We start from the raw sequence: 26,135 nt of genomic DNA on the forward strand, positions 1-26,135 counted from the left end.
TTAAAATACAACATATTTATCTGTCTGAATGTGGCAGCTACTTAAAGCTGGTTTTCTGTGGCTTTTAAATGTGAAGCTGATTCATGAAGGGACAGAAGACCCTGTCTGTTGTGAACTATATGCAGACACCTGTCTGTGGTTCCAGTTTTCCACCATTTCTTCACAGCTGGAATTTATACGTTAGACCTTTTCTCAGACCCTGCCTGTTAGCACTTGCTTTCTGGATATGCCTGGCAGAAGCCAGCAGTGCTGGTGGTGGTGGGGTGTCCCTGGCAGCCTCCAGCCCAACCTCCCGCTCGCACTGGGCTCTGCCTGGCACATGGTCAGGGCAAGCGCTGCCTCCATCCCTCAGAGTCTTGCAAACCTCCACCTCCCAAGGGGATCTTCCTAATGTACAAAAAGGGCAATCTGCAAGACGTTGCTTGTTCCTCCCGGATGCTGTCTGCTGCTGCTGAGGAGTTTGGCCCTGTGGTGTTCACAGCCACCCTGGCTGCGCAGCTAGGAGCCGCTGCCTGCGGCGTGGCCAGTGTGCTGGCTGCATGCAGTGCTGCTCTGCTGCACTGATCCCCAGTGCTCCGCAGCAGCCTGCAGCCAAGCAAAGGAAAGCCTCTGCCGCCTGCATCGGCTAAAATGGCGGCTGGCAGACCTGCCCACTTTTGGTTCACAGGCACTTCTGATTACTCCATTGAGCGCATAAAGATAACTCAGAGCCACGTGGCTCCCCATCTCTCCCCACAAACATTTCCAGTTTGTTTTGCTGAAGGGAATGGGCCAAGTCCCCCTGCTGTCAAAGTTCAACTCTACTACTTTTCGTCTCCTTGTTAAAGTAGGAATGAAGCTGGAGGAAGACAAGCAGTTGGCAGTAATCACAAGTGCTGGCAGCTCACAAGCCGTATGCCATATGCTGTATCACGCACCATACCGAAACACTTTAGCAGCTCTCGCTCCTTCCCAGCAAGACCCACCATTACTACCAAAACTGCCACCTTTTCTGGAAGTTTTAGCTGGCCACTGGCTCCAGGTTTGGAACACAACCCATTGCCTGGCTGACAGCAGCTGCATTAGGGAACCAGCCAGCGAAGGCTGCTTTCCTCCTCAAGGGGCACGGCATCATCAGGCCCCTTAAGAGGTGGTTTCTAATGTAAGCACATCCACTGGAGCCTTCAGGTGAGCAGTTCTGCCCTTCTCCCACCAGGACTTGCTCACAGGACCTTCCCGTGCTCCCTGGCTTTCATCCAGCCCGACTCACCTAAGTCATTGTTATTCATCATGGCATTGGAGGCACGGAGCCGGGGACCTTGCTGAGTGAAATGGTACCCGAACTTCAGCAGGGAGGTGTTTTTTTCCAACATGTCCGCGATCTCCATTTCTACTTTGTTGCCCAAGGGCTGGCTCTTTGGAAAACAGAGAAACAAGCTGGGTCAGGTCAGAAGGTGATACAGAGCGAGCAGTTAGATCTGCCATCTCCACCCTTTCCCTCCTTCTTTGGACCTGTTGGTCCATTTGGCATTTCTGACTAGGACCCAGTGAAACGAACCACTGGCCTGTTCCTGGTACAACCAAGCGGATCCAAACCCTGCAGCAGACATTTGCACAAGTCCTCTTGCCCAAGACTTTATTCCTCAGACAGATTTGCAGCTAAGAGATGTCTGCAGAAACTACAGTTTTGAACTCCCAGTCACCTGTGCCTGAGCTCCCCACAGCTCAGCTGCTTCACTACTATGCCCTGGGTTTCTGGGGGAGCTAAACTTCCCATGGCATCTGTACCACTGCACACTGTGGACGTCTACTTCTCTTTCACTTGCATTGTATCAAAATTTTCAGTTCTACTAAATAGACATTATTTAATTCCCTGCAAGAGCTCAGAGCAAGGTGTGATACTGGACAGGTGCATCACTACTCTCCAGGCAGCACCAGGAACACAGAAAGCTGCTTGCAGTGCCACAGCCTTTGTTAATTACTGCAGGTAGTAGCAGATACTGCCCAGGAACTGCTGCAGAAACAAGGGGCTGAAGCTTCTTCAAAGCAACCTGGCAGTGGTGGTGGGCTGCCACCCTCCCCCTTGCCCAGCCACCCAATTTCCGGCAGCCAGGACACGTTCCCTTGACCAGAGCTCCTGCTTGTGCACACTTTACCTGGTTGTCAATGCGCAGCTCTATGAGCGACGTGTTGCCCTGGAGCGCTTCAACAAGAGCCAGGATGCCAGACCCAGAAATGAAGTTTGATTCCATGTTCAGGCTCTTCAACGTGTTGTTGACCTTCAGCATTTCTGCCAGTGCCTGCGGGCAGAGCTGCCAGTCAGCCAGGCAGGGGCAGAGCACCCCGGAGCAGAAGGGGTTCAATGCCCCTTGCCTCCAGAGCACGCTGGGAGGATTCCGTGTGCCAGCTGGCTTCACAGCCACAGAGAGGAACATCTGTCTTGAACAACAAGGGATGCTCCACATCCAAGGTGTCCTCCCAAGCAGCATCACAACGGTATTATTCACTTTTGCTTCCCTCGGCAAGTAACACCAGAAGTGGGCTGGCACACTCCCAACCCCCCCGACCTGATCTGATGATCTCACTTCATAAGCTGCATGGCAGGACCCATCTACGTTGTCAAACAGAAGGTGATGCCCAAGTGACAGGGCTGACCTGCACCCACTCGGGCAGCACTTGGCTCCACAGCTCCCCCAGCCCTGTGCACAGCCCCTCAAACAGCACCAATGCTGCCTGCACAGGCTTCTTCAGTCCAGAGTGCATGAAATAATGCGAGGGCAAAAGGTAGGTAGGCATGGCCTGGGTGAAGAAGAGCAAAAAATTGGCTGCAGTGATGCCGGAGGAGTGAGTGTGCAAGGATGCAGCCTGGAAGGCAGCACAAGAGCCGGGCAGAATGCTCAGCACCTCTCTGCATCCCACTGATATTGAAGACTGTTTGCAGCAGCCAGAAAGACCCTTGGTCACTCACAGAGGCCACGCATAAGAATGCACAGGTCTGCACAGAGGAACACGTGAAAGACAGCAGATCTGTGCAAGGGGAGGGACGGGTACGCACACAGCAGCGAAGGGCTTTGTACCAACAGAAACAAATGGGGTGGCCCTGATGTAGGATAAATTGAGAGAGACAAAACATTTTTACAAAATGCCACTAGGAAGTCAGGTCTTGTCTACTTCTCCTTTGAGGACGAATACAAGACTGAATGGGATTAACAGCTACTGGAGAGAGTCCAGCGGAGGGCTACGAGGATGGTGAGGGGACTGGAGCATCTCCCCTACGAGGAGAGGTTGAGGGAACTGGGCTTGTTCAGCCTGAAGAAGAGAAGGCTGAGAGGGGACCTTAGAAATGCCTACAAATATCTGAAGGGTGGGTGTCAGGAGGATGGGGCCAAGCTCTTTTCAGTGGTGCCCAGCCACAGGACAAGGGGCAATGGGCACAAACTGAGGCACAGGAAGTTCCGTCTGAACATGAGGAAGAACTTCTTCCCTCTGAGGGAGGCAGAGCACTGGAACAGGCTGCCCAGGGAGGTTGTGGAGTCTCCTTCTCTGGAGATATTCAAGACCCACCTGGACAAGATCCTGTGCAGCCTGCTGTAGGTGACCCTGCTTCGGCAGGGGGGTTGGACTAGATGACCCACAGAGGTCCCTTCCAACCCCTACTATTCTGTGATTCTGTGAAGCGAAGGAACCGAAGCCTGTGTGTTGCTGGCTTTCACTAGCGCTGCTGAAACTGAAGCACCTGCACGGAACGCCAGAGGTGCAGAACGTGCCAAATGCACTGTAAGGTACAAAGGCCGTCAGTAACACCGAAAATACCTCGCCCAGAAACAGCTCCTGTCACAACCTTATGACAATGAGCCGACAGTACTTACAAAAGCAACAGGATCATTGCTCCGTGTCCCAACTATACTGAACTTCTTCACATAGGTGTTATTTTTCAGCGCTTCCGCAAAAGCTTTTAGAGTTGGTATGGGAATATTCTTGAAAAGAAATGCAGAAAATCTTTGTTAGGCCATCATCCATATGAAGGAACATGCAATACATTTAAATGGTACTTTAAATTTCTTATGAAGACCAAATCACCAAATGCACTGAAGTAATTTTGGAAGATGTCAATAAATGTTTTTACACGTTCTCTCACTATAATCAGCATGGCCTAAGGAGCACGGCAACGTCTTCATCCTGCTTCCCACTCTGCTGATTGCTCACTGCCTTGATTTGAAGCTACAGGGTGTCTGCTGCTTAATTTAATTGCCCAGAAACTCAGCTACATACGAATGCAGGTGTTGTGGGGATGTATCTAACTAGAATCCATGAGCGTACAAAGCACTGCTCCTGAGCTTTTGAATACAAATGACAGCACTGAACAACATTCACGTCATGTTCAGGGAAATTTCCACCTACAGGGCCTGATCCAGAAAGACCTGAAATGATCTCCTTGTAGTACAGACCACAGACACCTCTGACTGCTTTATACATCTTTCAGGCTAACACTTGCCATGCTAAGTCTCAGCCTAGAAAATAAATCCATTCTGCTTATTCCGAGTTCCTACAAAATGAGTTTTTTTCACTTATCAAGCACTTCAGATACCCTTTTCAGATGCACAGTTTTTCACCTGTCTAAAATTTTAAGTGCTATCCTCAGCTGGGACTTCTTGACAAACCATTTGAGTCCCACCATGTGGAATCATCTACAGTCAAAGCCATCTGCAGAGCCATAACACAGAGCCCGGCAGCTTACCATCTTCACCACCACTCCCCAGTTCTCCAAATCGTGTCCCAAAGTCGTGAGTCCAACACACAAAAGAAGTCCATGCCTGCCAGATCCTCCACCTGGTGTCCTCAAGGGACGTTCAGAGTCACTAGCCAGAATCAAATATGTGAAAGTAAAAATCTTTTCGTTAAAGAAAGGTGCAGGTGGCATGGCACAAGTGTTTTTAATATGCATGTGCAATTAATCACGTCCTTGCTATTTGAATATGTCATCATTCAACAGACACCATGGGATGGGGGTCCTGGAGTCAGGGAGGACAGAAGGAAACTGTATTTTTCAGTATGTGTATGTGTCCCAGAGGCAACATAAGAAGTGGTGCTGTGCCCCAGTTTGTTTTCTACAAGCAGTAAAGGAGTTCCACAGAAAGGATGGGTGGGAGATGGACAGGGCTACCTGCAAGAAGGGACGTTTCTTCATATTTTCATGACAAGTGTCAGGATTATGAAGCCTTTTTCCTACCACCATTTTATTGTACATAAACAGCCCCTCCACCAAATGTGCCTGACTATTACAGCAACCTAGAATGCCTTTAACCAGACAGGCTGGAGATGGGTCTCCCAAACCACTTTCAACACAGCTCCGCTCTTCCAGGCATCTGCAGTAGTCGTCCTGCTACCAACCCCACACTGTTGTTCCAGTTCCAGCAGGTAACAACCCCTGTTGCCCAAAACAGAGATGGGAAGCACTGGTATTTCTTGTCTGGCTACACGCAGTGTTATGGTATTACTCTGTAAGCAAAACAGACTCGGTCCCTGCCTTCTGTGTATCAAATGCTTGGTCCTGTTACTAAGAGATGAGAGTAGAAAGGAGCAAATACCATAATGTTGTTAAGGTTGACTTCCTCAAGGTCAGGATCATTGCTTTGTATTCGTTTCAGAGTTTCCTCCACATCCGTCGAGTTCGGTTCCTCATCAGGAACTGGTTTGTACTGTGTGGGCTTAATCACACCTGCAAGTGAAAAGCAAGACATGGCAAACCAACAGCACCCTGAGCACCAGCACGTTCTCTCTGGGTGTGTTTCTCCTCTTCCAGAAGCAGTGCTGGAAGAGTGACACGTAACCTCACAAAGAGACACAGGATGAGAGACTGAACAAGCACTCATCAGCTCCACCTATGCTCACATCCATCCAGAAATGCTGCCAGCCAGCACAGGGCAGCTGGTGCCTGCTGCTGCGCGCTCCCAGTGTCCAAACCCGGGTGATGGAGGGCACACTGCCTGCGTGCGGCTGTTGCCCGGGCTGTGCCAGCTCCCGGACGGTGCCAGGGCAGCGGCTGAGACCATGCTGGCTCATACCGGGCAAGGATGCACCAGAGAGAGCTCAAGCAACCACAGGCTGCTCTGACATTCACGGCTCCAACCTTCAGCCTAAAAATAATTCCCACCTTGTCTCTGCCAGCAACTTCAGAGCCAAATGCTGCAGCCTGCTAACACTCCAAAATCACTTACTGTTGAGCCCTTCCTTGTTCACGATGGTGGTGCTCCCCAGTGCCTCATAGTACTGCTGGTTACTCATCAAGGTGTGCATGCCAAGGATGGCTACAGAAAAAGAAAAGGAGAACACGACTTGAGTTATTGCAGGCTCCAAAGCCAGGAAAAGATGCATACATGCCATGCTGCCCGGGATGGGAGTCCGTAGCACACTACCTTTCCCTGTGCAAGCATGGAATGGCATACAAAGGTGCGACCAAGCAGCCCAGCTGTCATAAATACACAACAGGGCTCAAATGTGCTCCCTTGTTTATTCCAATGTAGCATGATTCATAGGAGAAGTGTAACATCATCTTGTGGACAACAAACAAACAGCCAAGGCTTCCCAGAAGCCGACTTGATTCAGCATCATGCAAAAATAGTGAGGGGAAGACAATAAAACACAAAAAAACCCCATTGGTAGGATTTAATCTGAGGGCTCCAGTCCAGTAGGTGCCTGCACATCCTTATCGCTCTTGCTCACCTCGTCATGTGCCACAGACCACAACAGCCCACTTTTTGAGATGAGCTGTGCCCCCTGTAGAACCAAACCTGCCCCTCAGGCAGCAACATATGAGGCGACTGTCATCCGAAGCGTGGCAACGTACACCATGATTGATTGCACTCAACAACAAGCTGGGGTGGTGGTGGTGGTGTGCTTTGAAATGATCTTTGCACGCTTGGCAGTTGACACTGTGAGAAGCTAAAGCTCTGCTGGCTCAGTTGAAATGCACAAACTGATGGTATGAACAAGATTCAAAGACTGTAAGAGCCTAAAAGCCAAACTTCTTACCAATTTGTGTATCTCAGGCTTATGACTGCAAAATCAATATGCAAATGCACATTGAAATGTGCCCAGGGGAATCTGCTGACATTCTTGCCAGCTGCAAATGAGCAGTGGGAAACCAATGGCTTAGAAATATTTGGGCAAAGATTCTGTTTATAAAAATAACCCTGCTACTCACAGAAAGTTCGTGTTTGAAAATAATGTGGTTTTCTAATCAACTTTTTTTTTAAATAATAACTTTCTAAAGAAAAATGCAGACATGTGAATACTTGCTATAAGCAAGCACATTTGAACAAATCTTGACCTCCAGATGGGCACAGTGGTTAAAAATAAACAAACGACAAATCTCTCCCTAAAATTCAAGCATGCCACCGCAAAGGCACTTTGCTTTCCCATGAGCTGCTCCTCTTACGATTGGTTGGCACCAGTCCGTCACCATTTGCTCAGTGGCCTGGCCAAGAGAGTTGCAGGAGAAGGCTTCCCCAGAGGTCCATCACATGAATGGCATCTGTTATGGTGACAGTGCACCATGACTCCAGGTCTGGGTTGCACAGGCAGGACAGCTTGCAGCAAACAATATCAATGACCACCACCGTTCACTTGCCCCCACGCCCACCCAGCACATCGCCAGCTGGACTTCACAGAGCTAGGCAGTCTCTGTCTGAAAGTCTGAGTGAGGCTGGGCACTTTGAGTTCGCTTGTTTGTGTTTTAGCAGGTCGTTTTCTCTGCCATGTACTCACAGCTGAAATTTTCAGGAGTGCAACACAGCTCCAAAAGTAATTTGCAGGCTCAGCATTTTGGGGACAAACATACACCCAAAACACATGCCACTGTGACAATGAAATCCCTCTACCAGCCTGGCCAGTGAGTATCTGGACTGCAGACAGAGGGAAGGGTCTGCTGTTACAACCACGTGGGGTTTCTTGGGGCTAGAGTTTGTGCTGGTAGACAAGCAGGACCTGCTGTTTTTAAGTCTGGTGCTTACTGTATATTATCCCACGGAACTCAAGCAGAATCAAGGAATTGTGCTTCCCCCAGCTGACCAAAGGCACGGGAGCCCTTCCAGGACTTGCTGCAAGCCACCCACAAGAGCTATCCTACTGGCCTTGCCAAGGAAGGATCAGACACACCATGGCTGACAGCGAGCCCTGCTCAGCAGGCAGGAGATGTTTCACAGCCTTAGAAACCTTGGAAAAGCAATGCTGTCACTGTCAATATTGAGATTTCAGCACAGCTTGTATCACATCAGTTCTCCTGCTGCCAATTCAAGTGTATTCTCCCAACAACTGCAGAGCAAGCTGCCCCAAACAGCCTTTGTCTGTGAAAATAATTGCTGCAGAGATCTGGAGCTTAGAAAGGCAGATTTTATAGGATAAATCTTTACAGGACTCCAGGAGTACAGTAAAAAATCAAAACCCAGAGATGCAATGCTTGGCCAGGGCACACATGTTGGAAGCCTTAATGCAGAAACATTTCTAAGCCAGAATATGACATTATTATGTAGAAGATGTCTAGTTGGTGTGGTTGTTCTACAGGCTATCTTACAGCCTTCTGGCAAGCAGGATACGCTAGGGAGTATGCAAGTCTGAAGGAGACAGAACTGCAAGAAGCAGCCAGTAGCACTGAAATATTCATCAGCTGCTAGATCAACAGGGAACGTGTGAGCTTGGTAAAGCACCAAGAGGGTTTTCAATATGCTCCTTTGGCCAAGACATATCCTACACCAGTCACAAAGCTAAGTCCACACTACTGGCTTCAGCAAGATACCAATACTGCCATCTCTAAAGTGGCAGAGCAATGAGGCTTGCAGGGCGTTGCCTCCACTCAGACAACGCTGCCTGAAAAGCAGCAATGGGACACTGCCTGAGCTCACCTAGCATGGAGGTGTAAACCTCCCAGACAGGGACCATGCCTGTCCTTCTTGGCTTGCACGGGGCTGGTTTAGCCCAGCAAAGAGCGCGCTGTTGGGCACGAACAGCACCTGCAATTGCTCTGTTCCCCTCTCCAGCTCGCGATGCGTTCGAACCTGCTTCTCAGTCGTCGTGAAGTAGACCAACCTTTTAATGCTGGATTCCCTCACCCTTGAGCTGACACTCACAAAACCAACTGACTGCACAAACCGCAAGAAATCTGCAGCTTTAAAATGGGTTGGAAAACCTCTTAAACAGCAGCTCTGAGTATCTGTTGAAAGACTGCTCTAACCTGACAGCTCCTTTAATAAGTTGCATAAGAAATCCACATTCTTACTGGGCCTGCTTGATTGTTTGCTAGAGGTGTGGCTTGAAGAAAGCTGTCCTCCTGAAGGTGACAGGCTGCAATTTGCAAAATTCAGTGCCAGAGACAGGAGAAGAGCTCAAACCGCATGCTCTGTTCCCTTGATAAATCCTTCTGCTCCCTCCTCAGCTTTGGTCCACGCTCCTGATTAAATCACATGGGCTGAGAGTAACCGTAAATATACACCTCTTAAAAAGAAATAAATCCCGTCAAACCTGACAGCATTCAGACAAAACAGCAAAAAGCTCAACAGCTCATTTCCCACAAAAGAACAAACAAAAAACTAGCAGTTAAACAGCTTGAACTCCCAATTCACGTGAAACTATATTACCAGCAATGTCACAGAGCTCCGCATCAGAGGCGTTAGCAAGGGCTTCCTCCAGTTCCGGCTCCAGAGTCACACTTTCCAAAACAGGATCCATTGGCTTCTGCTTGGGGATCCAAGCTTTTCCTATAAATCCAAAGTGAGGTCACTCTCAGTATAGCTATGGCACCTGTTTCACAACTAGCCGCGCAGACGCCTTTCCGTGGGGTGAGATGTGCATGGTGGGAAGGACAGACGGGGCACAAGGACATAGAGAAAAATCAGAGGAGACACTGAATCCCTTCCCATTAGCTCGGTCTGGGTACTGCTGCAATGTGAGCCAGGAGGCACCTGCCAGACACCTCCAACTGTGGAGCTGGACTCTTCCAGTAACACGTTTGTACAGGACGATGACTGTTCAATGCACAGCGCTCAGAAAGCCACGCACAGCCGGACCCTGCAGGACTTCCCTTCTTTGAAGGCTGCGTAAAAGGGATGGAGATTTTCCAGCACTCGCATGGACCCAAAGTGGCCAGCAGGCCGGCTCCATCGCTGTGCGGGATCGGTCCTGCCACTGAGACAGCTCCTGCCACTCGCTCCAAAGGCACAGTGGCAGGGCAGATGGCACAGCAGTCAAAGGAGGGTGGGAAGGAGGTGGTGGAGGGGGGCTGGCAGCAGGCAGGGATAGCAGCCGGCTGTCCAGTGAGCGGACGGGATGCAAGGAGGCACAGGCGTGGCGCAGCTGATCTGGCTCAGCGTCGCTGCAGAGGACCGTGGGACAGGGTGGGAGAGTTACACAGGGCATGCCAGACAGAGACCCCCGTGCTCTGTCTCCTGGGGCAGCAAACAGGCCTTTTCCCTACAAGTCAGAGGTGGAAAGTGACAGGTACAGCTGGAAATGCAAAGCCGCCATCTCAGCTGCTCGCTTGTGGCCTTTTCCCAGTCTGTTGGGCAAAGCCAGTGCTGCTGCGGGATGGGAGGAGGACAAGGAGGGATCCCAGAGCATTTCAGAGCAGTCCCCTCCCCTGAAACAGTGCAGTATCACTGCAGAGAGATAGCAAGTGCAAAGCTCTTGACCTGGCATGCCTGCCAGAACTATTTTTGTTCTCCCTCTGAAACCAGAGTCAGTGGCACCAAAGGGGAGAAACAAAGATCCTGCTGCTCAGGGATGTGCAGAAACAGAAGGGGCTAAATTTAGTCTCAAGGAAGAAGCAACTGCGCTTTGGGCTCCCCCTGTACAAAACAGAGCCTGCTATAAACAGTGTTTTGCAGAACGGCCCATCTCCTGCCGCCCTGACGAAGAGGGCAGGAATCTGCCTCCTGGGACACAGCTGCTCTCGCAAAAATAGGCAGAGCATCACGTGCGCCCGCAGAGCCAGGCATCTTTTGGGCACCCCACAGCAAAGTGTCTGGGAAGGGCTGGCCCCCGCAGCGCCGGCTGGGTGCGGAGACCCGGAACCGTTGTCCCACCGGACACACAGCTCGGCAATCTGTACACCCCACCTGGTCAGTTCAGCAGGGAAGACGAAAAACAGGGCAAACTTAATTCTGCCGTCACACAGTAACTCGTTTTGACATCTCAGTGTCGTCAAAACTTCCGAGTTTTAATTTTAGAAAGATGAGCATCTTGGTCATGCCTTATGACAAGTCTGAACTTCAAATTAAATGGTGCATGCAAACACAACATTAGATATCATAATACAGCATGTACGCACACACCAACTCCTACCCTGTCCAGCAGCACGGCCAGGGAGAGCACCTCCCATGGCAAACCAGTAAATCACCCTTCGAACTGCGAACATGGTGATCTATTTCCAGCTCTGCCACAACTGCGAATATGTAATTTACCATCTCTGGCTCACAGTCAATGTAAGTAGAGCCTTCACTCAGCAGCGTGTTACAAGTGAAAAATAGGCTTAATGTGTTTGAGATCGCATCAAACTGAAATATGATTAGCTCAGACCAGAAGCTGACAACTCAAAATGCCCCAAATACCTCTGTCTCCTGCAGAGCACTGCTACTACCCGCTGGGCTAGCCAGGCAGGTAGCCAACGCTGGGCTGGGGTATGTCTGAAGCTGCTAAATAGCTCTTCACAATAGCACTCAGTTTACTCTTTTTATTTACTTCTTTCAGGGAGAACTCTTTTTTTCTAAAAATACCACCTCAAGTTTTATTAAATAGACAGATTTAACACAAGCTCTTTCTCAGAGAGGCTCATGGATCCATAAGGAGGCAGCTCTGAGAAAGATCTCTGTTGGGAAACATGCTCACATGCCCACGTTTTCATGTGCTTCTTTTTTGCGGTGGGGCAACAAGTAGTGTGAACAGCGTACAACCAGAACCACTGCTGCAGGGGGACCATGGTACAGAGGGAGACACAACAGCATAAAAAAGCTACTGAGAAGCTTCTGGAACCCAGAGGCAAGGACTGACCAGACCATGTCCCACGTCAGATGCTACTCAGAGTGCTAATGGGAGCAGGAAAGTCCTCTGGATAAGAGGACATGTCCCAGGAGAACAGGAAAAAATGTCAGAAGGAGAGGAAAAAGAAGAGGCACAGCAAGCTCCTTGCTCACAGGCCATGCAGAGCAGGGGTTTAGCAGCTGCCACAGGGTACAGTGCAGGAAGACAGAAACATGCATGCTTCAGAAGACTGGGAAACGGGGCTGGGGTTGTCAGGAGATGATGAAGATTAGATGGGAACTATTGGGATCATCACAGCAGAGGGGAGCTGTGGAGTTTCTCCGTACCATGATGAAGTTCAGAGTCTAGGGATGGAGCGTGAAAGGCCACATGGAAGTGGAAGACAGAGTGCAGCCTGCAGAGCTCACAGCAGGGCAGGGCAGAGGAGGAACAAGAGAGGACAGAAAATGCTGTCTTCCCCAGAGCTTGATACAGCTGCAGCGTGATGGGGATGGAAAGAGGCTGCACATTGGTACAGCTGGATGGTGCAGCCTCTGTCCACACTTTCCAGGTGGTACCCAAATCAGCAAGCACATGGAGCTCTTGGGCACTCCCCAGTTTATCAGCCAGCCTGGGCTGGAGTAGACAGCAGAGAGCAGATCCACCACCCCAATGGTGTCCAAATGAAGTCGTGCTTAGCAACCCTTCTGCTGCGCACCCAATACGCCTTCATCGTGATGCACTCAGTGTGGTACAAAGAATGACCATACCTCTCTTTTCACCCGTGAAAGGAACCAAGTCTTCTCTGTCTTTAATGTCCTTCGCCTGCTTTTCTAGGTGGGCCATGAGTTCCTCCCTTTTGAACGGGCCAGTTGGTGGCTTTTGTGTCTGATCCCGCTGCCTGAGCCCTGCCGGCAACAGTGCGTTCTAGGCACGGAGGAGAGAAATATGGGTTATCTCTGCAGGCCTCCATCACCATCCATCAAACACTCTCCACTTCCCTCATTGCACTGTCTTTCTTCCACGTTGCTGAACAATTTGCTCTTCCTTGTGTCAAAGGTTATCTTCACCCAACCCCACTGATTCCCACATCATCTGAGACATGTGGTGCTCCTTTCCCCCTCCAATTTCAAATGCTGGCTCCACTGTAAGATCTCCATGCTGCCAAGTGGGTGTTTCTCTACAACAGCAGCTCCCGCCCTTTCTCTGTGGTCATCTCCTGCCCCTCCTGGCCTCTTCCCACACCCTCACCACTTCTGATGCCTCTCTGCAACAGTTCCAGCGCCAGAACCAAGCTGCTACACTCAACTGACCTCCCTGTGTGTGTCTGTCCAAATACCCATATGCCCTACGTGTCCCATCCAGAATCTTTTCAGGAAAATCTCATGGTCCTTCATAGAGCAGACCAGAGAGCCGCGGTGGTCTCTTCTGCCTTTCACCATCCATCACAAAAGTACAGGCAGGGTCTTGCAGAGAAGATCGCTCCGTTGTAGAACAACCCCCCTGCAATCCTCAGCCCTTTTTCTAACTTCCTCCTGGTTGTTCAGTCACATTAGCCACCATGGGAAGTTGCTTTGTGCCTGACACATATGGCACGTAAGCACCTGCTTATATTTAAATATAGAACAGCCTTAATGCAGTAAGTAAGACTATTCCCAGATTTGATACTAAGCATGTTCTTTAAAGCTTTGCTGGATAGAAGCCAACATTTACTTTTTAAGACTTCCAAGGTGATTTCGAACAACACGCTGATTTTTCTGTGCCCGCCCAATAAAAGCAGTCCATTACAATCTAAATCTGTGTCAGTGAAAAGCCTGTGAAGGAAAATGGCTAATAGGAAGCAATTAGACTCAGGCAGCCTTGGAGGGCAACAGAGGAGAACTGTGCTAATGCACAAGCAGGAAGGCACAGGAAACAGTTTGCTTCCTCAGGCTTCATGCTGTGAGAGGTGACCATGCAATCTTCATGCTCTGACCCCTGTACTCAGGCTACAGCTGCACTGACAGATGTTCGCCATTATTTTACCTTTCTGCATCTTTCACGGAATGCTGCCTGACTCCGCATCTTCCGAGGCAGCTGTAACCAACCCATCAGCCCACAGGCTTAATCCTGGGAGCTAGCCTGCCACCTCTTAGTCATTTTCTTGTGTTGTAATTAAAAATACTGATGATGCAATCTACGCTGCCCATCATTTCCCCCAGAAACACTAACTGGATGTTGCAGGAACAATTTCTCACTTGGCAGTGCCCAGACTCATCACCTAAAGTTGCCGTAACCCTGAGGCCTGCCAGTTGGCTCTGCACATCCCCTGCTAGGGCCACAGGACAATGCTGCCTCCAAAAAGCTTTCACTGCTTGGCACCAGCAGGCCCAGTGTTTGCATATGCGTAGCTCCTACTGTTGTTGGGAGGTTGCTGAAAAGCAATTGTCCCATTTTTCAAAACTATGGGATTTGGATTTCTGACTAAAGGGAGGAAAATACAGACTGTATGAAGTTTCCTATGAAAAAAACCCCAAACAACGCACAAAACCCAAAACATCCCCTTCAAGGTGGCCTGATGAGAAGCAGAGATCCAGTTTCCGCAGGTTTAATGCCCTGCACCAGCTCTGGCTCACATCAGTCCTGCAAATTACAGTGTTCATCACACTGGAGCGTGCACGCCAGGGCAAGGGCAGGGGAGTATCATAGACACAAACTCATACGTGTAGCCCATGCCTGTGATGGCAAAACTGTTTCTGCTCACCTGCAGACAGTCTCTTCCATCCTTGCACTGAGTACAGGCTCTGCAAAGGTTCCCACTTAAACACAGGTTACTAGCGCAGCCCATTCCCCCCCTACTGCTGAGATTTACCACCTAGCAAATCTCATGTAAAAATTACTTACATCGGGATCCAGCTCTTCCAGTTCATTCTCTAACTTCCTCAGCTCCTCCTCTGTCAGAGCTCCAAGAATCTTGTCTTCATCCAGGTCTCGGTATTTTTCTAGCTCCTTTCTGTAAGACATCTTAGAGGAGCCTTGAGACTCTCACTTTTACGCCGAAACAGGACCTGAAATGAAGACAAGAAGCATAACACTGAACGCATGAAACACGACACTGCAGCCCGGCTGGTTTGGGAATGCCGAATACCACAGAGTTGTAGAAGATTTATGCTTAAAGCATGGCTGACTTCAAAGCCCGGTCAGATTGCTCAGGGCCCGCCCTGTCCATATCCTACATGCAAGTAATGGCCCATGGTCATGAGAGCAGCACAGCTCCAGCAGCACATTGCCGCATCACAGACTGGCAGGGCAGCACTGATGAAGTGCTTTCTACAGGACCATGGCTGCTAGATATGTCTTTCTCCAAGCAATGATAGATGCTAACACAGTGCCCTAGGCTTTTATTTGCTTGAAGGACAATAAATCACAAATCATGAAGTCAGTAGCCCTCATGCCCTTAGAAGCCCTCAGTAACACCTCCCTGCACACAGCACCCTGGATGACATTGTCACCAGGTGGGAAAACAGATTTGTAACATCCCCGAGTACCTCTGAGCCCTGCAAACCTCCACGAGGCTACAGTGCACAGCACTCCTTCCCGTGTTTTAAAGCCACAAGGAGATCAGGAAGCATTATCCACTCGTGTTCAGGAGGCTGCCAGTTAAACGTGCTGTTTAGTGACCCATCTTCCCTGAGATAACACGTGTTTGCACTGCTGCAAGCTAAGAAGCCGAGCGGAGCGTTACTGCACGTCTGAAGCAACCCTTCAAGAGGAGAAGTGGGAGGAACGTACTAAACGACCTATCCGGATAATCCTTGCTGACCCAGGGGTTTGTCCTATGTCTGCTAATATAAAATGCCATACACAATCACATGCACATAACTGGACCTCTGCCAGCTCTAAAAGACTGTAGCAGACCTTCTGCGAAGGTCATCTTCTCTAAAATATGCAGGTGGGTTAAAAATACACTCACCACAACACACAAGAGTGTATCCAGCTCTGCTTTTCTGCTGAAAGATTTCTTCTGTTCCATAGCACTGTCTGTGCATTTATACTTTTTTGGCTCAATTTTTGCAGAGAATTTGAACTCCAGAAAATTTAAAGTGACTTTTCCCGCAGTTTCAAAAAAGTTTTGCTGTTCTCCCAAGTGGTATTTACATTAAAATAACAGCGAGGCCTGTGCATTTTTCAAGGAGCCAAACATCTTTTGAGTTTCTATAAATGGCCTCTTTCCAGCTTCTGTGGTGCATCAGAGCCCTACCCAGAGTCACATCTCTCCAGCTTTGATCATTCTCTTAGAGCAGATCGTGCTCTTATGATCGCTCTTCATTAGCGGAGAAGTGCCTTTATACGACTTACAACGCAGCTGCTGTTCCAGATAGGAAAATTATCTTTATCTTGGTCACAGAAGGGCACATTATCACACACACAGGTCGAGAGCAAGCCCTTAAATTTAGAGCCGTCATCTGGTCAAACGTTCAGTTTCCCGCTGGCGCGATGGCAACTCCTGCATCGCTCGCATTCCTGCCAGTCGGCACTCGGGAGGTGGAGCGCCGGCAGACAGGAGCAGCAGCCCCCCAGGCTCCCACCGCAGGGGCTGAGAGGGTGAAAACCAGCGTTTCATCAGGCGACAAGTCAACTGGCGGGGGCTGACGGTGGCGGGAGGGTGGAGGAGTACGCACGGCCACCGGGCTCAGCGGGCTTGGCCGAGTGAGGCAGCGGGGACCCCAGCACTTCGGCAGCAGTCACGCGAGGCACCCTAAGCCGCAAGACCGGCAAGCGGCAGCCACACAACCGTGCACCGGCCAGGCCAGGAGACACGTCCAGCGGCACAGCCCCAGCAAGGCTGCCCTTCTGGTCGAAGGGTGGAAAAGCAGAGCCTTTACCGCAATTGCCCATGAACAAACACTTGACGCTACAGAAATTGTTATGACTCTGATGCGGGAGATGATAGAAAAGCAGCCTGGTCCCAGATCTGGAGATGTGCTCTGCTGCTGCGACTTTAGATTGAAGGGCATCAACTGTAACTAGTCTATATTTCATATTCAACTTTTATTTTTGACTGCTCTGCTGCAGAACAAGCTGGAGCTAAGAGCAGGCGGAGCATAACCCACTAAATCCCCTTTAACAGCTTAAAATACCCACACCTACCATGCGATCTCCGCCTTGGCTACGTGGGGCCGACTGCTCCCCGCGTCAGCTGCAGCCCCTCGAGCAGTCGGGGTGGTCTGAGAGCGGGGGCTCGCTGGGATCAGAGCGTAGGCTCCGCGGGGCTGACCTTGTCGCCCGCGGCCGGAAGGACGGAGACCATCAGCACTGAGCGGCCGAAGGCAGGAGGGACCTCGGACGTCAGCATGCACAGGCAGCGCTTCTGGAAAGCGCTCCAGGTCCCAGAGCAGCTTGCGGAGATCCGAAGCCGGGGCTGCACACAGCAAAGGCCTCAAGGGCTGGGGAGAGGCGCCAAGCCTGCTGAAACACAGCTGAAATCCCCGCAGGGAGAGCTTTGTTCGCTACGTACCCCAGGCTGAGCTGCCGGGAGGGGATGGTGGCCTCACAGCCTCACCGGTGCGGCCGGGCGGCGCCGATGGAGACTGCGCCGGGAGCTCCCTGTCCCACCGAACGGGCTGCGCTGGCTCAGCGGCACGTCCTCCAGCACAGCCTCCGCCACCGGCACGCTCGCTGGCTCGCCCTTATCTCCACCGCCCAGGCCTCTCCTACCCTATCGCGCTAATGAACGGCTGGGAGAAAAAGCAATCAGCCCGTCTGCCGTAAATGGCAAGAGGGCTTTGTACGGCCAAAAGTAAGAGAGCAGGTAAACGCTGCCTAAGCATACTTCTTACAACATGCTGCAACACCCACCTCCACAAATAGCTCTCCCAGACCTCTGTGACGGTTCAAGCATGGCTTAACACAGGGTTCCCCCCTCCCCCCTCAATCTAAAAAAAATAACAAGATCCTCCAATACAATGCAGTATTATGTTCACATTTTACATCCACATGCTTCTGGACACTCAGGAAAGAGTTATCCCTAATTCATCAAAAATCTGCTATATCAAATCTACTCTCAGTGCCTTCCCAAGATGGCAGTCTTAATTTCTTGCTATTTTTCTCTAAATCTACCAATACACTTTTCATTCAATCAGTGAAGGAAGCATCACAACAAAATATATACGTAATACAGAGAAGCTGCACAGGAACAACACAATTTACAACATTAAGTCCTCAAAAAATTGAAATTCATATTGACTGCCAAGACAGCAATATATTGGTTCTCACTGTCCAAAGTATTCATCAGACACATCAGAAGACAGCCAAACACTCGCACCTGGTAAGTCTGAAGAGCAGACAATCTGGTATGCATGAAGGCAAATAAAAAGGTTCAAGGAGAAAAATTAAATTGGAGGGGAGATAAACATACACCTTAGGTCATCTACAGAGAAGACTGTTCCCACCGTGAACACAGGAAAACAAAACATAATGGCAGCATTTGTGATCATGAGAAGGAGGGAACAGTTTCTTCCTGAAAACTGCTGAACAAACAAATGGATGCTGTAGAACAAGTGAAAATGAAAAGCATCCCATACGACACTGGAAATCCTCCTTTTGTTGCTCCGGGCCAGCACGGCTGCTCCGCAGCACCGTGCCCTTTCTGAGGCACCGAAGACCGGAGAGCAGCATCAACCTCGGGCAGGGAGCCAGCAGAGACCCGGGGAAGGTAGCCCGCATGGGACCACTGTGTCCCATGCACGGTGGGGAGCAGGCATGGGGACGTGTTCATGCTCCTCCAGTCGGCGAGCAGAGGTCGGGAGCAGGGCAGCAGTGGGCTCAGGCTGCAACAGGCTGCGCGGGGAGGCTGCGGAGCAGCACCGGTACTGCCGAGTCGGAGGGTCGGCAGGATCGTCCCTCAAATGTTCTGACAACCCCAGGAAAAACAACAAATGAAAAAGCAGAGCTGGGTAAAGCGACAGAAACAGCAGCGAGCAAGACACATTCCAAGAAAGCACAGGAACGCCATAGAGAAAATGCAGGGACCGACGTGCCCCGGGTGCTGCGTACCGCCGTGCCCCTTGCGCAGGCTGGTGCTGGGAAGCCCAGCCTCCGGCCGCACAACCGCCCCACATGCGCTGCCGTGCCAGCAGCGCGAAGCTACGGAAAGCCCTTTTCTTTTTGTACGCACACAGGGAGAAAGAGCAACTAACCTCAGCAAAGACACAGGGCTTTTCAGCGATAAATTCTGCTACCAGCCCAAGCCAGCCCCAATTTTGGTGCTCCGTGGCAGGCTGAGGAATGCCGCAGGGCTTAGCGCATCCCAAGTCACCGGCCACACCACATCGCCGGCGACAGGCAGAGGAGGGGAGCTCTGTGTGCTCTGCCCCCCCGATGAGAGCCATGGCTGAGAAACCCTCCGCTCCAGACAACCCTCAGATCTAGCAGGAAACTCCTCCGGTGCGTTGGAACAAGAAAGTAGACCTCAGGCTTGGTTTCTGAGGTAAGGAGGCGGCCAACAAGCATCACCAGCATAGATCGATGATTCATGGAGAACTGCCAGGTTTGAAGGCAGAACGCTATTCAGGATTGAAGCTGTTTTTAAGCAAGCACCGGAGGCCAGAGTTAACCTTGTGAGGGATAGCCTGGCTTGAGAACAGTTCCTATTTGACTCATGCAGGGTTTTGATTAATGAGTTTTTTTCATAGCTTAAGTATAAACCTGAGTCAAAGTTCAGAGCTATTATTTTTACAGTATAAAAATAACAAACCAATGTCAACCAACCCCTCTGAAGTTGCTACAATTTCTTTTTTCTTTTCTTTGACTTTTAGCATAATTTTACAGATAAGCATCAGGGCTTTGTTTGAGAAAATATACGTACCTCAAGTGGCCGTTTCCTATAAACTTAAGAGAAGTTAAGTACTTTCCGTGTATACACTTCGACATCAATGAATCACCCAGCTGTAAATCCAAGGTGCATGCTGTGCAGATGAGAGGAGGACATCAGCTTCGGTTGATTTCCTAAATAAAGACTGTATTTTCACCTGGCTTCTCAGTCCTCTGACAAACCTTAAAGCCATTAGCTAACTCCAAGGAAATCTCACACTGGACTCAAACCCTAATTTCTTGTCAAGCTGCACATGTGTGCAAAGGGTCTATGAGCACAGGTGTAACGTGGAGCAAGCCTAGGCATCTCCTTCAGCTGACAGCCAGGGAACGAAGGAGAGCACTGGGACTTTTTCAGGGAGGCCTTAGAGAAGGGGGAGCTGTCACAGGTGGTAGAGCTGGGGCAGACAGCGGGGATGCAGCGATGAAGGACATCGATCCACCAAAAAGTGAGTCTCTGCTGGTCCCACAGCTCATGGGACAGCTTGCAAACCCTGGCTTGCATCCCAGCATACCTGGGTGCTGGTGTGCAAGAGCCTGACTCCACAGCCGCCCTGCTGTTTGAGTCACTGAGCACCCCAACATCACCAGTTCCCAGGAGTTTCAAGAAGGGATCAACAAATTACGTCCAGCTCCCGTAACAACAGAGGGAAAGATGCACACCAGCTCCTCCAGAGACCACACCTAAAAAGGTGAGTCTATGCAAATCTTGCAAAACCCAGTAGGAAATCAGAGCAGAGCACAGGAGGAGCTGGAACTGTCTCCAGTGTCATCACACAGCCTTACACATCCAAAGTCTCAACAGCTGGGTGCCTGCTGTCGCTAGTTACCCTGCTCACGAGAGAAGTAAATGCAGGTGTTCTGCTACAGGAACACTCTCCTTCCAGTGCACAGGTACACATGTCACACCTGGAGCCAGCGATCCTTTCTCCAGCAGACACAACCAGAGCCCAGCAGTGACCCTGCGGGTGACCACGTGCCCCATACCCGCGGTACAGGCAGTGAGATGTTTGCCCCTTTTCAAATGAACATACTTTATTCTTGCTAAACATCACGTCTTTGGCTGGGAAAAAAAGAAAGGAAGATAAATATCTAAACCCAGTCCTTTTAAGGGAATGGTCTCCTGCACGTGTTTTGTAGATTCTTTTTTAGGCTGATCATCTCATCTTCTCAGCCACAGAGGAAAGCACCTTTCCAGCTAGCCATAAGCACAGACCCAGCCTGCAGTGTCAAGTGCTGTTGGTCTGCTTGGGCTCTGCATCACCACCTCAAATGTACAAGTTGTTGAAGCCTCTACAACAGACTTCCTACAGACTCTGGACTGGACTTGCAGTCCAGGCTGCACTAGAAAGCACCTAGCCAGGAGGTCCACAGAGGTGTGTGTTCCCCTCTGCTTAGCACCACTGATGGTGCAGCTGGATGCAGCATCCAGTTCAATGCCGCCCAGTAAAAGACAGGTCTTGACAAGCTGAAGAGACTCCAGTGCAGGGCCACCGGGATGGGCAGGAGGCTGGGATAAGAAAGATGCGAGGAGGAGCGGAGGAAACCGGACTTCTTCACCTGGAGAGGAGAAGGCTGCAGCAGTATCTAACTACATTCAGTGATCTGCTGCCTAAAGGGAAAGGATTTCTAGAGAAGACACAACCAGGCTTTCCTCAGAGGTGCGTAGGGGAAGGACGAGGGGCAACAGGAACAAGTTGAGACAGGAGAAATTCTGACTGGACATCGGGGGAAAACACCTTGCCGCAACAGTGGTGCAGCCCTGGACCAGAGAGGCGGTGTGATCTCCATCCTTGGATATTCGATGCTTAACTGGATGAGGCCGTGGGCAACCTGATCTAGCTCCGGGGCTAGGCGTGCTCAGAGGAGGACACTGGACTGGGAACTTCCAGAAGTTCCTTCCCATCTAAACTTTCTGTGACTTGGTCTCAGAAGAATGCACAGGTCTGTCCAACTGCCCAGGTTCCTCCTCTGAACACCAGGAGATTACACAGGAGGGGAACTGGGCTCCAAGCCGATCCCCTACACTTCACAAAAATTTGTCGTTTTCTGCACTCACTCAATTTATCCAGCTGAAGCAAAGTCCTCAGTGCTGTGATTCAAGCTTGAATTCCAGCTCAACATAAGAGGGTCCAGCTGCCTTGCCTGCAACAAACTGTTCAAACCACCACGAGCTCAGACATGGTTGAAGGTCACCCTGGCTAAGCCCCTTGCTTTTGCAGCACAAGAGTGAGTCCTTCAGTCTCCAGGAGACCATTACAGTATCTTGCTTTCTCACGCTGAGAAGCCCTCGTGCAGCTTGAAGAGTAGCCAAGCGTCACCTTGAACAAGGCTCAATAAAACAGAGCACACAAGGCAGCTGATGTCCTCAGACCCTGCTCAGCGAGTAGTGCCCATCAGGTGCATCTTCACCCCTTAGCCTTTCCACAGCAGAGCTGGGCAGTGCCAGCACACTCCTGCCTTGGATGAGAAGAGTGGACAGAGACAAGACATGGGATGCTCCAGAGAGTGAGAAGATCTGCAGAAAGCAGAGCTCAGCACACACTCATCGCCTCATTACATGTAACACTTACATGTTACATTTAACACTATTTGGAGTTACCTTCACCACCCAGAACCCTACAGCAACTAAGTTCAATACTCCATAGACAACACTTACCGATGATGCTGCTTCATTCCCATGGGGATCCTTGTGCTGGAGCCGACATTCCCACCCATGCACTTAACAGCTGCACAGCAAACGGCTTGTTGTTCAAGGTCTTGCACACACTAGGGAAAGCTCCCTGTCCTTGACCAAACTGACCTCTCCCTTCGCCCACTGCAGCTGAGGTTAGTCTCACACCAGTCACGCTCTCCTGGACCTTCCTCTCTCCTTGAGTGCCAGGAGGTGCAGCTCACCCAGTTCCTAACCCAACACTCAGAAACCACCTGTATCTCCCGGCCTTCCCTTCCTCAGCACTCCTGCACCTTGTGAGCCACACAGCTAAATACAGGCTCCTACCAACTGGTCTTTCTTATCAGGGCCTGGATGCCTTGGTGACCAGGCAACATATAACAGGGTCAAACTCTTGCCAAAGGCTGAACACAAATCATCCCAGCTGTATCTCCCCTCTGCATATCTTTAAGGCACACACTTGGAAACACAGTTATGTGTTCTATTTGGGGTGAGGTTCTCTCATGCACCTGGCATGTACTTAATTGCTTAATCACTAATCTCTGTGAAAAACATGTGGGCACACTTGAGTCATTAGAGACACTGGGCACTCAGCTCCTGCTCTGTAACTCGAACCCTTCCACTTGGAAACCTGACGGCCAGCACAATCTCCTCTGAAAAGCGATCCTGGGTTTCTTGCATCCTCAGATGGATTCCTGCCTCCCCTGGCACACTCCAGTACCAGGGAGCAGCTGAACCGGATGGATGCCATGTGAACAGAGGAGCAGAAAGGTTCCTGTCTTGCACCGAGCAGTGCCTTGGACCCTTCGACAGGCAATGGCGATGTCCTGCACGACAGAGGCCCCGCCAGACTGCCTGGAGTGAAGCACAGCAAGCTGTTAGCATCACGCCTAAGTCTGTATGTTCCCAATCCTACCCCACTACTAGATCGGCTGAAGGAAGAAGTCAAAGTGAAAAGCTCCATCAAGGTGCAGCTAATAAGCCCTAGGCAGGCTGATGCTTAACGAACACGAAGCAGAATGAGTACTGTTCCAGCAGCAATGAGCATATGGTGTACGCTGTGTACCGAATCTGAATGAGACGTTTAACACAGGTGGGATCCTCACACGCTCCTCCAAGGCCTGAAGAAATGAAGATTCCATCTTTAGCTGGGAGAGCTAATAAACCACACAGTGCTGGAACGGGGCAGAGTTCTGGGAAGCATCACTGTAGCCTTGCCTCCATACTTCTCCCAGGGCTTTTGCAACTGGTTGCTGCCAGCCAGAGCATCCTGGGCTGGACAGACTTTGGTCTGACCAAGGATACACACCTATCAGAGGCTACCTCATTCACCAGGAACGAACAGGAAGAACTACCTCCCAGAAGGGCAATGCAGCTCTGAGACAGGGCACCAGTGAGGTGAGGTCTCCTTCTTTAGGTGGTTTCTAGGCACAGGCTATACGAAGCCACGGCCTCCCTGGCTGAGGAGATCTGCTGCGAGCTGAGGATGGACTAGGGAACCGCTGAACTACAAGCGGTGCTGGGGTCCTGTGACAAAATCCATTTGGCCATTTAGCAACATGGAGCCATGGAACACAATTTTTGTCTGCTGTTTCTTCCAAGAGTCTGGTAATTTTACAAAGTAGACACGTTTTGACTACAAGTCCCCGCCTGGACTAGAGAAGTGAAGACAGAATCCTCCAAGCTCATGATTTGCAAATGGCTGTCAACTACAGTGGGAAAAAATCAGAAAGCAGACTCCAGCCTCCTTTCCTTGAGCGGTGCTGGGCTTTTGCAAACACTGCATGTGCCTGGAAAACAGTGGAGCAGCAAGCAGAAAAGTAAAACAACTCATCTGCAAACCCTGCATTCAGTAGCACATAGGTCTGGGGGATGCAGTTACGGATCTACCAACAGAAGATGGATGCTTCTTACAAAAGGGTCATTCAGGATGACTTGGAAAGATCAGTTAAATTGTCCTTTGGGTGAATGAAAGTAAAACATGGGCCAAGGAAATCAGATCAGGCTGCCTCCACACCTCTTTGACTTCCCCAAATACACCAAGCGGGAGAGGAGGCAGCAACATACGCTCAGTATTGTGCATTAACGTATTACCTGGAGAAAAGCCAGCAGACCATCACAGCTGAGAAATGTGCAGAGAAAAGAACAAGACGAGTCAGGCTGGAAAACAAAGCATTGCTGAAGGTGGGGGGTAAAAAAAAAAAAAAGAGCCCTGATAGAAGGCAAACGGAGACCTTGAAATGAGCAGCAGTGAGCAGACGATGCAGCGTGCTTGCTGGAGGACCCAAATGCATGCACATGAGGGCAACAGGTCACGAGGCAGCAGTGCTGGCTCTCCTCAACTGCTGCAAAAGGTGTTCGGCTCCGGGCACCACCGTGCCAGCAAGACAGCGCTTGGCTTCAATGTTGTAGCCCAGCTCCTCCTTCCAAAGGGACAAAAGATGAAGGGCGCAAAGGAGGGCTTGCAAGCTTAAAAGCTTGTCCAGCATCTGCTCTGTCAGCTTGTCTGAGGGAAGGTGCCACCTCTTGGCATGAATCTGGTCTCCTTGATGAGAAACGAGGAGTTTGTTCTTAACTCCCGTGCAAGCTGGTGGGTCACACACGAGGAGGGGATTTTGTCTGCACTTAAAAATAACCTCAGCCACGCGGCTGAGCACCTTCCCAGCCCAAGGCCCGACACCCAAGGACAGAGGCAAAGCAACCGGAGAGCGGGTCGCTGGCTTGGGGTAGGGCAGCCAGCCCAGGCAGGGGGTTCTGCCCAGCAGACCCTCCAGGCCCACCCCAAAAACAGCAGTGGCCAGGCGAGCCCATCGGGACGGCAACCTGAGCGGGCGGGGGGCAGAAGCTGCGCCCAGCCGAGCGAAGGGAAGTCATCTCTGAGACGGGCAGTGACCGATCCAACCCGGAGACAGCGCGCCCACGGGAAGCAACCCCCGGGGGGACCCGAGGGACCCTTGCCCCCCCGCCGATTTCCACCTTCCCCGTGCAGAAGCAGCGCGGCTCTCCACCGACCCACCCCACCGCTCGCCAGCACGACAGAGCGCAGCGAACCGGCACGGCCAGACACCCCCCCCCCCCCCGCCGCGGACACGCGTGGGCGCTCCGTCCGCCAGCCCAGCGCCTGCCCCCGGCAGCCCCGGCACCCGGGCACGGCCCCCGGCAGACATGCACGGAGGGAGGGAGGCAGCGAGGAGGCGGCCGCCCAGCCGGTGCCGGGGAGATATTCTGCCCGGAGAAGGGCCGGGCCGGACCCGCCAGCCGCTTACCCGTCAGCCGAGCCGAGCCGAGCCGAGCTCGGGCGGCGCGTCCCGCCCGCGCCGGCTCCACCGCTGCGCGGGGCGGGGGTCCGGCCCGCAGCCCCGGCCCCGCCGCCCCTCCCGGCCGGGAACAGCTGCGCCTTCCGTGCCGCCGCGCCTGCCGATTCCGTCTGTCCTCTCACCCGCCGCCAGCCTGCCCCGCGCACCCAGCGGCAGCCGCCTCCTGGGCGCAGCTCCAAGCCCGCCATCGGCACGGAGAGCCGCCTGCCAGCCTCGCGGCCTCCACAGCTTTAAGAGCAGCAGCTTTAAGCACGCTGCTGCCAAGCATCCTCTCCCCTGCCTCACCTCTGAGTCGCCGTGGAGCC

At 51.3% G+C, this 26,135-nt stretch overlaps 1 protein-coding gene across 1 annotated transcript in view; it reads right to left on the reverse strand.

The window, feature by feature from the left end:
• Positions 1-25,887, reverse strand: part of TMOD1 (tropomodulin 1) — a 28,038-nt gene extending 2,151 nt beyond the window's left edge. The window contains exons 1-9 of the mRNA XM_075447274.1: positions 25,780-25,887; positions 14,872-15,035; positions 12,759-12,915; positions 9,612-9,731; positions 6,198-6,287; positions 5,568-5,698; positions 3,849-3,956; positions 2,136-2,279; positions 1,250-1,394 (exon numbers count right to left, since the gene is read on the reverse strand). Coding sequence (XP_075303389.1) covers positions 1,250-1,394; positions 2,136-2,279; positions 3,849-3,956; positions 5,568-5,698; positions 6,198-6,287; positions 9,612-9,731; positions 12,759-12,915; positions 14,872-14,991 — 1,015 coding nt within the window. The 5' untranslated portion in view covers positions 14,992-15,035; positions 25,780-25,887. The remainder of the gene's footprint in view (positions 1-1,249; positions 1,395-2,135; positions 2,280-3,848; positions 3,957-5,567; positions 5,699-6,197; positions 6,288-9,611; positions 9,732-12,758; positions 12,916-14,871; positions 15,036-25,779) is intronic.
• Between the last annotated feature and the right edge of the window lie 248 nt (positions 25,888-26,135).

This window comes from Opisthocomus hoazin, chromosome Z (genome assembly GCF_030867145.1).
Source record: "Opisthocomus hoazin isolate bOpiHoa1 chromosome Z, bOpiHoa1.hap1, whole genome shotgun sequence".
Lineage (NCBI taxonomy): Eukaryota > Metazoa > Chordata > Aves > Opisthocomiformes > Opisthocomidae > Opisthocomus > Opisthocomus hoazin.